The sequence below is a fragment of the Phalaenopsis equestris genome, unplaced genomic scaffold (genome assembly GCF_001263595.1).
Source record: "Phalaenopsis equestris unplaced genomic scaffold, ASM126359v1 Scaffold000002, whole genome shotgun sequence".
Taxonomy (NCBI): Eukaryota; Viridiplantae; Streptophyta; class Magnoliopsida; order Asparagales; family Orchidaceae; genus Phalaenopsis; species Phalaenopsis equestris.
In genome coordinates, this window is record NW_018164444.1 from 15,150,645 (window position 1) to 15,165,638 (window position 14,994).

The window sequence follows — 14,994 nt, forward strand, 5'->3', positions numbered from 1 at the left end:
CATCTGTCAATCAATGAAAGCTGTGAGGTAACAACCTTTTGTCTGATGCTTATTCATTTCAAATTATCAACATGGACATTCGTTGGCTATATAGTCTGCGGATCTCCTTTGGACATCTGTCAATCAATGAAAGCTGTGAGGTAACAATCTTTTGTCTGATGCTTATTCATTTCAAATAATCAACATGGACATTCGTTGGTTATATAGTCTGCGGATCTCCTTTGGATCATCCTTATTATAAGAGAGATTTACTCAGAAAAGAGAATTCTATGATAATAGACAAATTCATGACTTCTGAAAAACAAAAACAATGAATCAATCTAATCAGATTTTGTTGGTGTATAAAAATAAAACTTTGGCTTGGGTGCTAACATATATATCATCTAAAACGTATAAATTTACAAATCAATCATGTAATGTTTACATGTTAACCTCGTAAAACTTTTACCCATCTAAGATTTACAGTCTCACATTGCATCTCTCTTTTTCAGCTTCCACCCTGTCTAAAATTTGTGAGATGGATAAATTTTGGATTGTTAACATGTAAATAGTAGAGTTTAGGGGTTTGATATGTAAATATATATGTTTTAGATCATAGCTGAAATCAAAACTGAAATCAGGTTCAAGTTGGGTCAATTGACACGAGACTGACCCGTTAAATGACCTATCTTCGTTACCAAAAGTCATATCATTCTTTATCTTGTATTCTGTAAACGGATATTGGATTTTAAAGTATGTCACATGACATATTGGCTCCAGCTACCTTTCTTGAGAGAGAGAGAGAGATAGAGAGAGAGAGTCGTCGTCTTCTACCTTGTCAACACTCCACATGGTGCAACACGCGTGCAGGCCCGATCGACCAAATCCCTACCATCGCCGGCGGTAGGAGAGCGCTGGTGAGGGACTGAGGTGGAGGGGACGGTTGCGTGAAGTCGATGGTGGTTTGTGGCTGGTCGGAGCGTTTGACTGGCTGCGTTGGGGGGAGCTGGGGAACTGCGGCGGTGGGAGGGAGCCGGTGGCATGTCGGAGTGGCTGTGGCAGTGAACTTTGACAGTGACGGCGATGGCCGGAATCGCCCTCGCCGCCACATTCGTGGTATCGTCGCGGAGGTAAAGAAATCGGGAAAAAGAAATCCCGGAATTGAGGGATTCTTTTTTCCTTTCGGCAGAGTGGGGACCGGGGGGACGGGGGGCGGGGTAGATTATAGATGAAAGCTCTGAGAAGATCTAGCACATCCTCTTCCTCAAATCCACCAACCTCATCATCTCCCACGTCGTCGTGGATCCATTTGCGATCGCTTCTTATCGTTGCCTCCTCTCCTGTTCCCGATCGGTGAGTTCCCCTTCTCTCAATCCATTGTCCTGTTTCGCTTACTCTGTGACTTTTTTTTCTTTTAAAGAGAAGGTACTATTTGTTAGATTTGTCCCAAATTTTTCTTATTTTTTGTTCGGTACTTTTCTCCAGCTCTCCATTTGGCGATCATGATATGGCGAATCGGAAAAGACTGAATCGCTGACTAATCCTCTTCGCTTCTGTCAATCTTGTTGTTCTTTTTCGATTATTTCTATTGTACAGATCTAAGCCGTCTTTATGATGCTTTCGAGTTGATACAGTTACGAGTGTCAGTGTTCTCATCTTTAGATTCCGCTTTAAGCTATGCAGCTGAGCTCTTCGCCTGCTATATGGCCTTTTATGTAGAACCCTTGACTTGGTTTTGGAGTGTGTTGTTCTGTCGTGTTCTTTATTTTTAACATTGTTAGCGTCTCATCCCACACGAGCGTAGACTGGGTTGCCATGAATTATCACAAAAATGACATATGTAGCTTTACTGAACGCTCTCATGGCGCCGTGCCTTGCTTTATTTTGGACTGCTGAAATCGTCCTTTCACTACCCGGCAAAATAATTCTTCAGTTGGGTTGCAGTTACTTTCTCTCCAATCCTCTCATTCGATGCGAGGAAAAATCAAAGCCTATGGTTAAAAGTTCACAATACATGGAGCAAAATCTGTGCCAATTCGCTTTTCCCATGTAATTCTGATTTTTATCAGCCTGGTATAATTTTTTTATGTAATCTTTTCTTCGTTTTCCTTTCTTTTTGATCTCATCACATGTGCTTCTTGTACTTTTAAAGGCTAGACCCCTTTGAATCCATCTTTACATTCCTATCACATTATTTTACACTTTCATAGGTAGGTTCTTGTTGCTCATAGGTTTTAGCATATTGATCTCTATGGTAAATAGCTTTGACACAATATTGGAATCCTATCATTTTTATTCTAAATTTAGCTGAATTCAATTTCTGTCTCTATGTAGTTTATTGCGTGAACCCTATTGCACTTGTTTTCTTATGCTATTGTCTTATAAGATTGTTGTTTTTCTATCAGAGGCAGCCTTAAATCACCATGGTCTCGGAGGAAAAGAAAAAGAGTTCTTTCTCATCGTTATTGGAGCAGCCTCTTTACACCTGAAGGGAAACTTCGAGACGGCGGCTACAAATTCCTTAAGAAAGTCAGAAGTGGGGTGAGTACTTTTGGTTCTATGGCTATTTTTTGAATAATTTGTCCTGTTAATTCTGTTTACTTTGATTTCAGCTTCATTTTGAGCCAATATTTATCCTTTTTGGTTTAGGGAATTGATCCAAGCATCAGATCTGAAGTTTGGCCTTTCCTCCTTGGAGTGTATGTATTTCAAACTTTCACTCAGACTACAGTATTTTTTCAGGATTCTGCACCTCTGATTTTACTTTAATGGATATCTTGATAAGACCAACTTGAACATGATTTATTTTGAATTTTCATAGTTTTTTTTTTCTAAAAGCCGCCATCTGAAATCTGGTTCTGTTGGTCCAAATCTTGAGTGCTTAAGTCATTAAATTTAAGATGAATGTCAATGTGTCTTTTCTTAGTTGAATATGTTAACCGTTAATCGATTTGCTATCTTATCTTTCAAATCTACAACTACTATGCTTTATGAGGTATACTAACTTGAGCCTCTATCACATAAAATCTCTGTTCATGTTATAATGGGTTGAATCTCTGGATACTTTATGCAAAATTCTGTATTTGTTTCAGCATGATGCAAAGTTAGATTATTTATGTTAATATATCAATTGAATCAGAGGATCGGTTCTCGATATTTATTTGCATAACTGTTTAGGCAAATTGTTTATTCTTCAAATAGGCATAAGCTATTTACTGTTTAGCCATGTTAATAAGAGTCGGTGAATGACAATGAGGAACTCCTTGGTATGAGATGGCATAGAACTTATTAATTGAAAATAATAGAAAAAAGATGGTTGGATGTGATAATTAAACCCTCCGCCTTGCTTCCCCAACATTTCAAATTAAAATTGGCCAAAGTTATTATTATTATTTTTTATTTTTAGAGGACAAATTTTAAAATGGAATCGATCAATTAATTAAATTAGGTTGAAAACCACTATTAAAAAAAATTATATAGGAGACTACACACCATTAATAGGGTCGTTTTAATTAAAAAAAAATAATCAAACAGGGCATTTAGTATTAAAATAATTTTTTATTCACACCATTAATAGGGTCGTTTTAATTAAAAAAAAAATAATCAAACACCTTTAGTAAGGGCATTTAGTATTAAAATAATTTTTTATCTTCATATTTAAATTTTTAAATTTAAGTAAACTAAAAAATGAATACTAATATGAAAGTAATTTTTTTTTGTTAGTATGGGATAATTTTTGTTAAGCTCATATCAAATAATTTCTGAATAAGCTCATTTTCATAATTTGGCCAAAATTAATTTAAAATTTAAATAAATAAAAATACAATATGTGAGAGAATTAGTAAATTTATGAGTGAATCATGTTAGAAAAATATGACATTTAAATTATGTTTTAAGCTTTAATTGAGCAGAGCATATAGTGAGCCGTAATCAACGTAGTTACATATTATGTCATTCTTTTTTTGGCTCTCACTCAAGCTAAATTTTTCCATATATGTTAAATTTTTTTCTTAAATCCCAAATAATTTCTTATTAGTTTGTTTATACTAATTGAGTAGCTGAATCAGTTAATAGAGAAGCTCCAAATTTGAATTTGAGCATGTTGAATTATATTAAAAAATATTAATTTAATATAAAAGTTAATAATTACACAAGCATGCAGTTACAGGAAAAACTCAAATCGAGCAAAAGCCAAAAAAGAATTAACTTATTATGTAGCTAAGCTAACTCTATCTAGCTCATTATATATTTTGCTTAATTTATTCTAAAAGATAATTTAAATGTCTTATGTGCCTGCATAATTCACTCTTAAATTTTTATTATTTCTCTCACTCATTATATTTTTATTTTATTTAAATTTTAATTTAATATTGGCCATATTATGAGAAGGGTTTATTTAGAAATTCGTAGATAGGAGCTTAAAAAAATTATCCCATATTAACAAAAGTAATTTTATCTGATACTATTATTCATTTTTTAATTTACTTAAATATTTAAATTTAATTATATAAAATTATTTTAATATTGAGAGCATTTAATTAAAAATTAAATTTTAATTAAACACCCCTATTAAGGGTGTTTAAGATCATAAATATTTTTTTTTCTAATTGCGATCCTAACCCTAATTTAACTCATTAAGTTGATTCTTTTTAAAATTTGTTCATTTTTAAATTGGTTTCCAATCAAATAAAAATTCTGAATTTTTTGTTATGTTAGATAAATTCTATCAGATAGTGGTATTTAGAATCTGTAAAATAATTGATTTATAAAACTTCTTAAAGCTTGAAAATTATATGATTTATCTCTAGACATGGTTCTGGAGAATAGAAAAACAAAAATATTCTTTGAAGATAATCCAAAGGATTGTCTTTGGTAATTGTGTATATCTTGCCTTTTGTTGTTATGTTTTAAAAATATAGGAGATATTTTAATTGATTTAAATCAAGCAGTTGTGATGCAAATCTCACAGTCTGAACTGTGTGTGTTGAGAATAGTAAACAGAAAAATTGCTTTTTATTTTTACTTAGTTAATTTTATTTTAATATATATATATATATATATATTTCAGGTTTTAGTTTTAGTTTTGTCATACCTATAATGATGCCTATAAGAACAAAGTATGCTCTTTGATGTTCTTAGTCTCTTTCCCCTCCCCTTATCTGGTTCAGTTCCTATTGTTGACTCGGATGAATTTTCTATTTTGGTAGTTTGAATCTTATCTTCGCCTAGCATTGTGCCACTTATGTTATTCGCGTTGTGATGCGTGGCTCTTTAATACTTTATTCCTGTCTATAGTTTATAAAATTATAGTTTCTGGCTATCCAGGTATTTTAGCTGCTACATGTGACTTGTTGAGCTACAAACCCTGAGATTCAAACACTTTAATTTATGCTTGCAACCTGATTTGTCTCACGATTCTGACTACTTATGAGTTGTAATTCTTTTTGAGATGTTTATCTATGAGATTTGAATTGAGGACCCATTCTATCTTATCCTTTGATTTTAAAGAGATCCATATTTATAAATAAGGTTTCCAAGGCTTATGAAAAATAACTTCATTGATATTACGATTTTATTACTTTTTTTTTTCCGCTCGAGTGCTTTTTGGATGTGATTATTGTGGCATGGTGCAATTGAAAACAATAGTTTACAGGGGAATCACCCCACACCAAAGTCAGGCCTGTATTGTTATGTTGTTACTTTTTTTATTTTCTAATATCTAATTTAGCTGTGTATTCTTGTGTGATTGATAATTTTCAACTTTTTACAATTTACTTTTTTACTTTTGTGGGGTGATTTCTGATTAGTCGTTTGATTGTTTTATGCACTTAAATTTTGCTGTGGGATTTCCATTAGAAAGTTCTAAATTATTGTTTGTATGGATTTTGACGGTTTCCTATTTTATTCTAAAGCAAAGAGTTGTTCTATAAATTTAAATTTTTTGTTTGTGTGCTTGACCTTATGCTTAATTTTGTGCATCCACCACATGTATTGCTGAACTTGAGATTTTTTGGTCATTGGAAAATGAAACATATGCAAAATTAAACCTGAATTACTCTCTTTAGGCATCTGTGTATGGTATTGATTTGTACTTTTACTTCATTCTACATATGTAATTTCTTAAGTCATTACTAATTTTAGTTTGATATAGTTGCATTATTGTTATTCTTTTCAGCATCGTATATTCGTATGTTAGATTATATCTTTGCATAGTCTGTATGTACAATATCTGTTTTAGAGGTTTCTCCTCAAATGACAGTAAGTTCTTGGACATGCTTTAGCACTTTGATTTTGTATGACTTATATTGTTTGATTTAATATTGTCCAATTTTTAATTTCCCAAAGAGTAAAAGAAGGAATATATAAATGTTTTTTTTAAGCACTGATTTTAGAGGCCTACTTGCATCAGATCCCAAATATGATACATGTATTACAACCAAGTAAAATTTACAATTTTGGTAAGTTGAAAGCATATATAATCAACAAAAGAAAAAGCTAGTCATTGTTTTATATTTTTTTATTATTGCAGGTATTTTAGTTATTTATATTTTTATTTCATTATTTGAATATTTTAGTCACTGCTATTAACCTTATCGGTAAACTATTAGTTGTTTGTTAGCAATTTGTAAGCATTTTGTTAAATTTTTTATTTTGTGTGCATCTTGTATTTATTTGCAATTTATTAGCATTTACTAGTTTTTTTTCTGTTTGGCTGTTTATTTTAGTATATTATTTCATTCACCTATAAATATGAGAATTTTAAGACATATATGCCAATTTTTGGCATGAATAACATTTTATTGTGGATGTAAAGACTTCTTTTTCACTATTCTAGATTTTGATCAAATTTAGGAAGACAAACTCAAATTTTTTTTGCCATTTTTGATGACGTAACTCATCTTGGGGAGGTTTAGCGGGTTTTTTGTTTTTTGTTGCATATTAGGTGGGCCTAAAAGACTTGGGCGTGATGTATAAAAATGATCATAATTTATTAAAATTTTATGAAAATATCACACTCAATGGGACCCAATGGAGAAAAAGGATTCAAGTAGCAGACCCCACTTAGTGGGATAAATGTTTGTTGTTGTTGTTGTTGTTACATGAAAAATCGCTCTTGAAGTAGAGAATGCACCGCTTGAAATTTTGGAACCTGAAACTCTTGCCCATCTGCTGCTTCTAATGGGTGCTGTAGAGAAGAGCAGCTGAGCCTTTTCTGAAGAATAAGGTGAACTGCAAGTTTCGTACTTTAAGCTACCTTTCAATAATTAAAAGCCACTATTAAATTTTTGCATAAGCCTAATTTTTGTGAATCTAAACCAGATATTTTGGTAAAGCGATCCTAGTTCTCATCCAGCACCATAAATAGTCTTAATTTTAGAAGTGTGAACATTAATATACTTATGGATAGGAAGTTCAAAATAATGAGCATTAAATTGAACCACAACACTTTGAACTTGAAGTTGAGATCAACCATGTATTAAAATAGCCTAAGTCTATACCAAAGCACATCAACCACCTTTGCTCTAGGAAATCACATTAGGATAGAACATATCTTGTTTTTTTTCAGTATTCATTATGGATATATCCACAATTGATAACATATTCATCATAACTTATTCTCTTATCTATTCATTATAGGCTTGTCCAAAATATAGTTTAAAAAATTGTTTGAGGCATACATTATCAGACAAACTTCCGTAGATGCCTCACAAAAGATGCCTCAAGACTTATGGCTTATTGTCCCTAGTGAGGCGTATGCTTTTTTCTAGAGACTTTTGAGGCATGCAGCTCCAATGATTTTTAAAACATGTTTTAGTGCATGTGTACAAACACGTGCAGCTTTATCATTGTTAGAACATATATTCAAATCTTATTCAGTTTATGATCAAACTTCGTTTGAAGGTTCAAATATGGTTCGAGTAAGATTCAAATAGTCATATGAACAAACTGTTTTCATTCATGTTTCGAAGAAGGCTAGATTATGTTCAAATTAGTTTGAATGATGGTTGATCTTTGTTTGATCATAATTAAAATAAGATTTAAATAAAATTTGAAGGCAGCTTTCACTTTAGATTAATATTTAAGATTGAGATTTTTTTTTATTGTGTGATTTTGTGATTTATGATGATGAAAAAGTAAATCTATCAATGATTTATGGTATATTTATGAATTGTTTTTACTTTTATAAGTTTTTATTTTTAGTTTGATGCTTAAGCTTTGATCTGCTTGAGAATTTTGCTTTATCTCGCTAAGGCAAAATGTTTTAGATGTTGATTTCACCGTTTTAAATCTTGGTCCAAAATACTTTAAATGGAGAAAGGTAACTAAAATAATTTTGCTCTTTTCAAAACCATTATCTACATTCTTAATCTTGGGGAGCTTGATAGAAAAGTGCTAAAACGTATGTGACAAGACTACGAAGAATAGATTGAGATGATTATATTAGATGTATGTGGCAGTAGATATGTTTTTAAGATAGGGGAAAATAGAATTATTTCATTTGGGGACATACAAGTAAATTTAGAAGATACATCAATATGAAAGATATATTTTAAATCAAAGGATTGAGAAAAATGCTGAACAGAAAGCATTTTTTATAGTTGTGTAAAAACATTTGCTAAATTAATTTTAACACTTCATGTAACATTTGATGGAAGAGAATGGAGAATAATGGAAAACAAGGGTTTATAAAACTGACACAATATACTAGGGGCAAGGCTAGTGATGATGAGACATATGTTTTTCTTGTACACAAAATAGAAGCATTGGCACTGAGTTTAATATCCATATGCAACTAGAAAATTAAAATGAGCTGAATTCTATTCAAGAAGAAGAATCATCACAGGAATTATAACTAAATTCATTTCTTACTAGGAATGAAGAAAAAAGAATAATTCAATCACTGGATCATTTGAAATTGGGACAAGGCTATTGATATATTCACAAAATTAATAAAGTACATTACACGACTTTTTGTCAAAATTAGGAGGTCAAGTAGCTGTTTTATTGTTATTTGGTTAACAATATACAATATTTTAACTTATTCATAGGTCCTTCTACAGTGATCTCACTATTGTGAGTCTTGTTTCTTTTGCAATGCAGGTATGATCTGAACAGTTCAGAGCTGGAAAGAAACGTGGTGAAACTGCAGAAAAGGTGCTTGGACTGGATCCCTGTTTTTTCTCCATTATTATCTTTCCAAAGAGATGATATTTGTCTGGTTATTGGGGCAAAATTTCTTTCCTATATGGGAAATTAACATGCCATTCGATTCACATATAGTTATATATAAAACACAAATTTTATTATTTACATGCTTATCGCTCAAGTCTTTAACATCACATAAAAAAATATCACCATTACTAATTTTTTAAAGTGAAATACACATTTTCATGCTTAGTTTTTTAATGCCAATGTGCTATAAATTTAAATATTAAAATTTAGCTGTTAGATATGTAAATACATATGAACTGTGTGGTATGGCATGTATATAAATTTCCCTAAATACATGGCCTCATATAGTACCCTTAACAATTCATATTCAGTAAGTTGATACAATAACTTGCTCCCATTTCTGCATTTTTCTATACAAATATCCCACCTTTAACACATCTCGCAGGAGAGAATACGAAAATCTGAGACGCCGGTGCTGCATGTTAGCAAATCATTCATATCAGGGGAATTCTTTGTTGACTATAGATGAATTATTGAATGAGGTGATACCTGATGAGGATCCTCAGTCTCCCAGAAGCTGTGACGATGATTCTCCAAGGCTCTCACTTTTCATGGAAAGGAATCATGGGGACAGACCAGTCTACGACAAGACCCCTGATTCCGCCTCCTGCAATTTGGATGAAGCGGACGAAGATGAAGAACACACCGGTATCTATCATTTTGATGCCTTCCAAGCTGAAACAGATTCATCAGATTCCGAATCCTCCGTCGAAGAACTGCAAGGTGTTGTAGAGCCCGATCACAAACTCGCCCCTAGTGGTTCAATCTCGCACGATACTTCCATTCGAACTGTCGAAGATTTCACGACATGGCAGCGCATCATTCGACTTGATGCCATCCGAGCAAATGCTGAATGGATTATCTACGCCCCCACCCAAGCTGCGGTCTCAGAAGAGGTAGCTAACAAATCCGCCGAATCCGTAAATTTAAAGGATTACAGTCACCTCGAACCCTCCATGATCTACCATGCCGCTCGTCTTGTCGCAGTGCTTGAGGCATACGCCGTCTACGACCCCGAGATTGGCTACTGTCAAGGTATGAGCGATCTCTTATCCCCGATTCTGACGGTGATGGACGACGATCATGATGCCTTTTGGTGTTTCGTTGGGTTCATGAGGAAGGCCCGGCACAACTTCCGGCTCGACGAAGTCGGGATAAGGAGGCAATTGGCGATTGTGTCTCGGATAATCCGATCGAAGGACGCACAATTTTACAGCCACCTTGAGAAACTCCAGGCAGAGGATTGTTTCTTTGTGTACAGGATGGTGGTGGTGCTGTTTCGAAGGGAGCTCACATTCGAGCAAACCGTTTGCTTGTGGGAGGTGATGTGGGCGGACCAGGCGGCAATACGAGCCGGGATAGGGAGGTCGGCTTGGGGAAGGATTAGGCTGAGAGCGCCGCCTACCGACAATCTTTTGCTCTACGCTATCGCCGCCTGTGTGTTGCGGAGGAGGAAGCTGATCATAGAGAGGTATAGCAGCATGGATGAGATCATGAGAGAGTGTAACAGCATGGCAGGGCAGCTTGATGTTTGGAAGCTGTTGGATGATGCCCATGATCTGGTAGTAACCCTTCATGACAAGGTCTGATCTAATTACTGGAGGAAGAATGAATGATGCTTCATTTTTCATTCTCTCATTGTTGGAGCCGCCAGAGATCTAATGGAGATTTTTGATGCTCAGTAAGTTCTGATTGGCTCTTTACTCTTGCTGTTAAAAAGTTTTTTAGCAGTTTAAAAAACTAAAGTTATTGAATTAGATGAGACTATTATTGTTCTTTTTTGAGGAGAAATGTTAGTTAAATGGCAATACATTGTTTTTAGGATTTAGTGTGGAAAGTTTGAAAATGAGCAAATTATTTGGCATTTTCATGGTCATGTTCTGATGGGTTTATGAAAATCTCAATGTAAAAACCTCAAATCAAATTCAGAATGGTTAAATCATTGCTCAGTTTTTCTTAGTTTTTGTTGAAATGGAGATCAGATTCTGTAGTATTTCATTTTTTCTTGCTGCTTCCATTTCAGAACTCTTTCATGAGAGATGAGTTGATTCATATAAAAGAATTACGAGAAGTTTTCATTGGTTTGTGTTAGATCGTGTTTAAGTAGTGATATTTTTTTTTTCAAAATTATATTTTAATTGACCTGTCAAAATTGTGTTCCGCAGTTATCAATGCTCTCATTGATCATCATCATTGTCATCATCCAATTATCATCGGCTTCTATTGAAAAATTGTTGCATGCGGCCTGATTTAGCATGAGTTCAGATTGGTTAAGGGAGTGGACTCAATTGCAAAACTTTTAATATTGTTTGGTAATGATTTGATTGTAGAAGGATGTGATCTCAATTGTTAATGATGTTAACTATTTAGGCTATAGTCGGCAAAATCTTGGCACAAATGGACTCAAATCAATTCATTTGGAGAGACAATATAGTTGTCAAGGCAATCATGAACTCAGTAGGCTCTTCTACCTCAGCCTTTGTTGATGAATATCATCATTGGTGGCAAACTCCATGGGATAGTATGGGACATATATATGCTTTTATTTAAGAAGATATATGATTATACCAATCTATGATATTAACCTTTTAAGTTTTAAGAAAATTGTAATTCATTGGTGGCAAACTCCATGGGATAGTATGGGACATATATATACTTTTATTTTAGAAGATATATGATTATACCAATATATGATATTAACCTTTTAAGTTTTAAGAAAATGGTAATGAAAATTATTCATATTGATCCCCTATTGAAGGAAAATTGCTTAATTACTTGTATAATTTGCAACCTCATCCTAGATTGTGACATTCTCAAGTAGTACTACTTTATGTTTAATCTTAAAAGTCTCTATCCAAATGAGTTAAGGGGATTAGTACAAAGTCACTTAAATTACTATTTTGATGAACTCAATATGAGAGATCGTAGTTTTTTTTATTTTTTTGGGAAAATGAGGGTCACAATTAGTTTTATTTAAGTTATAATATCAGTAGACTTCTTTTTTCGTAACATTTTTTTTAAGGGTTGATAGTCAACACTAATTTTTTTTTATTTTTTTGGGAAAATGAGGGTCACAATCAGTTTTATTTAAGTTATAATATCAGTAGACTTTTTATTTTGTAACATTTTTTATAAGTGTTGATAGTCAACACTAAATTGACTCCTACATATCATGGTTGCCCCCAATATTTGTGAGTCGAGTGATTTTGCTAATTAGATCACTTTATTTGTTTATTTATTATGTACTAATTATTTATCCATTCACCATTTAATTAATCATCTTCATTTTAGATTTAGTTATAATTTTATTTGAATTATGATTTTTTTTAATTCACTTAACTTTATCTCTTATTTTATAGGGCTTAAAAGAAAAAAAAATCTTATTTTATGGGGCTTAATTTGTTATTTTAGTACTTGTTTTAATCTTAATTTGATAATGTGCCCTCCTAACAATTATGGAGAAAGTTTAAGATAATTGTTGAATAAAAATACCTACTTTTACAATGATTAATAGCATCTTTCAGTAATTTTGGCTATTTAATAAGGGGGTGTGGGCACGACGAGAAGAATCATGGGGAGCTGTGTTTTTATAGGAATAAGCAAAGTTCACACAACTAAAGGTCTGTTTGGGGCAACTACAGTTTATTGAATAATCTGCTGATAAGTTGATTAAAAATAATATGCTGATAAGTTAGGTGTGGTGGCTATCACAACTTTTTTATTTTTTTGGAAAAGTCATACCACAACCAGAAAGTTGTCACAACACCTAGATATGTGCGGTGTGAAAACACTGTTTTCAGTGTTTTGAAAACACACAAGCTGCTACTAAAACAGACTAGGTGCGTTTTCAAAAACCACCACACTAAATAAGCTGTGCCAAACAAACCCTAAATCTTGTATCTCCAATTTTTTGAATTCAAGGATAAAGAGAAATTTACATACATATCACAATCAGGTCCGGAAGACGGCATACTCTGACAATGCAAAATATAATAAAAGGAAATGAACCTATTTTATATTCTCAAAAAAAGACTTTGCATACAAATTAAAAAAGAGAAATAAATTTTATTAATACTAAAAAGTTCACTGATACAACTATACTAAAAATAGAAAACTAGCAAAATCAAAATAGAAATAATAACGTGGAACAACTGCCCAGACCCAACAAAGAAAAAAATACAATAAACAAAGCAAATACTAAGAAAAAATATCAAAACTGGGAAACTAGAACTGAAAAGTTTGCTCTGGTGGCGACGATTGTACCGATAGCTGAATAAAAAAAAAAAAAAAAAAAAACAAAAAAAAAAAAAAAATCAAAGAATGAGTTTGACAAACAAACTCAATAAGTAACAACTATTTATCAAAACATAAATAACAAGAGGTGAGGCATGCAATATGGACAATAAGTAATGACGAATCACTATTATATATGTAACACTGTAAGACGACAAGAGGGGTAAATATCAATTATGCTTATCATATGAAAACATGCAATTATTCCCAATTAAGTTTATTATCATTTAACTTTCATTTATACTTATATATGCAGTCAGTTTTAACAGATACATTGAAATCGGGAAGGACAATGTCAATCTAAAGTAACCCTACAATTTCTTGTAAAGTTGTCACTCTGTGGGCCCGTCAGCCCAGATAACCCAGATCTAAAAGGGTTTTACCGACCTACATTGAAATCGAGAAAGGTCAATATCAACCTAAAGTAACCAGACAATTTCCTGTACAGTTGTCACTTTGTGGGTCCGTCAGCCCAACTAGCCCATATCTAAAAAAGTTTTACCGACTTACATACAATTACACACAAACATATCCAACATTTTCCACATAAATAAGAAGTATGTTATTTTACACAGGTTGGTAATATGACAGGAATTCATATGCAATTTCATACTAGTAGAGTGCAAGAAAATATAATATCATAATTGTAGGATCAATTCAAATATGCAAAAAATTTCATCAATACATTTAAGTAGTTGGTTACTTCATTATGAGTAAAAATAGAATCATATAAAGATGTCATATAATAATTATAATTAAAGAACAAGGTATAACTGACAATCCTATGAAATAATAATGAAGATACTACAAACTACAACGATTAATGCACGTAACGAGCAAGGGTATGTTTATCCTCTTATAAAAAGTTGTTAATTACGTTGAGACTGCAAACATGATGACTCTACGATCCTACACAAAGAAAAAAGATAAAAAAAAATAAAAAATAAAATAAAATATATTTATTTTTTAAATTAGTTATATTATAATAGACCTTCAAGGAATAATACATCCTTAAAAGAAGAAATAAATGAATATTAATTAAAAAATGAACTTCAAATCCTTCAGCTCTCAAATCCCCATTGGAACATAAATTCATGAGATTTAGGGGTTTGGTCTGTTTTTAATTGATATTAAAGAATATGAAATTCCAAAATAAATAAATAAATAAATAAGAGAAAAGTTTCCCCGATATTTTCCTTTCGGGGTCTTCAGCCGAAAAGAACGAAGGAGGCATGAATCCAATCTCTCTTCCCCACCTCCGGCCGCTCACGTTAACTGCGATGATCCCTCGCCGGAGATGGAAGACACAGTTGACGCGTTTCTCGAGATCGCATCACTTTCTCGTGAGGTTCGGCGGGGAGACACCTGAGCAATCGTCGCCTAGCTCCGAAGAAGCGGTGGCCGGTTTTCTAGGGGGACAGTTGGACGAGCTATTGAAGAGGGAAGAAAATCGGCCTCTTCTTGATCGGCTCCGCGAGGGCCCCCCCC

The 14,994-nt window shown here is 32.9% G+C and overlaps 2 protein-coding genes across 3 annotated transcripts in view; both read left to right on the plus strand.

The window, feature by feature from the left end:
* Nucleotides 1-1,057: 1,057 nt before the first annotated feature.
* On the plus strand, nt 1,058-11,152 carry LOC110026077 (GTPase-activating protein gyp7-like). Of its 2 annotated transcripts, none has more exons than XM_020726875.1 (5): nt 1,058-1,332; nt 2,385-2,520; nt 2,629-2,678; nt 9,082-9,135; nt 9,599-11,152. In XM_020726875.1, the coding sequence occupies exons 1-5, from the start codon at nt 1,208-1,210 to the stop codon at nt 10,800-10,802; spliced, it is 1,569 nt and encodes a 522-aa protein (XP_020582534.1). In that variant the 5' UTR covers nt 1,058-1,207; the 3' UTR covers nt 10,803-11,152. The 2 variants fall into 2 exon arrangements, with proteins under 2 accessions (XP_020582534.1, XP_020582525.1); XM_020726866.1 differs by lacking the exon at nt 1,058-1,332 and adding an exon at nt 1,473-2,028.
* A 3,651-nt stretch (nt 11,153-14,803) lies between these two features.
* Nucleotides 14,804-14,994, plus strand: part of LOC110031930 — a 4,297-nt gene continuing 4,106 nt past the window's right edge. The window contains exon 1 of the mRNA XM_020735416.1: nt 14,804-14,854. Within this exon, the coding sequence (XP_020591075.1) occupies nt 14,804-14,854 (51 nt within the window). The remainder of the gene's footprint in view (nt 14,855-14,994) is intronic.

Excerpts from the sequence above, each read along its gene's own strand:
- LOC110026077 (XM_020726866.1), top strand. The coding sequence starts at position 1,811 with ATGACATATGTAGCTTTACTGAACGCTCTCATGGCGCCGTGCCTTGCT. Across the intron at positions 2,029-2,384 it reads TGCCAATTCGCTTTTCCCAT|AGGCAGCCTTAAATCACCAT; the intron begins GTAATTCTGATT and ends TTTTTCTATCAG. Across the intron at positions 2,521-2,628 it reads TTAAGAAAGTCAGAAGTGGG|GGAATTGATCCAAGCATCAG; the intron begins GTGAGTACTTTT and ends TTTTTGGTTTAG.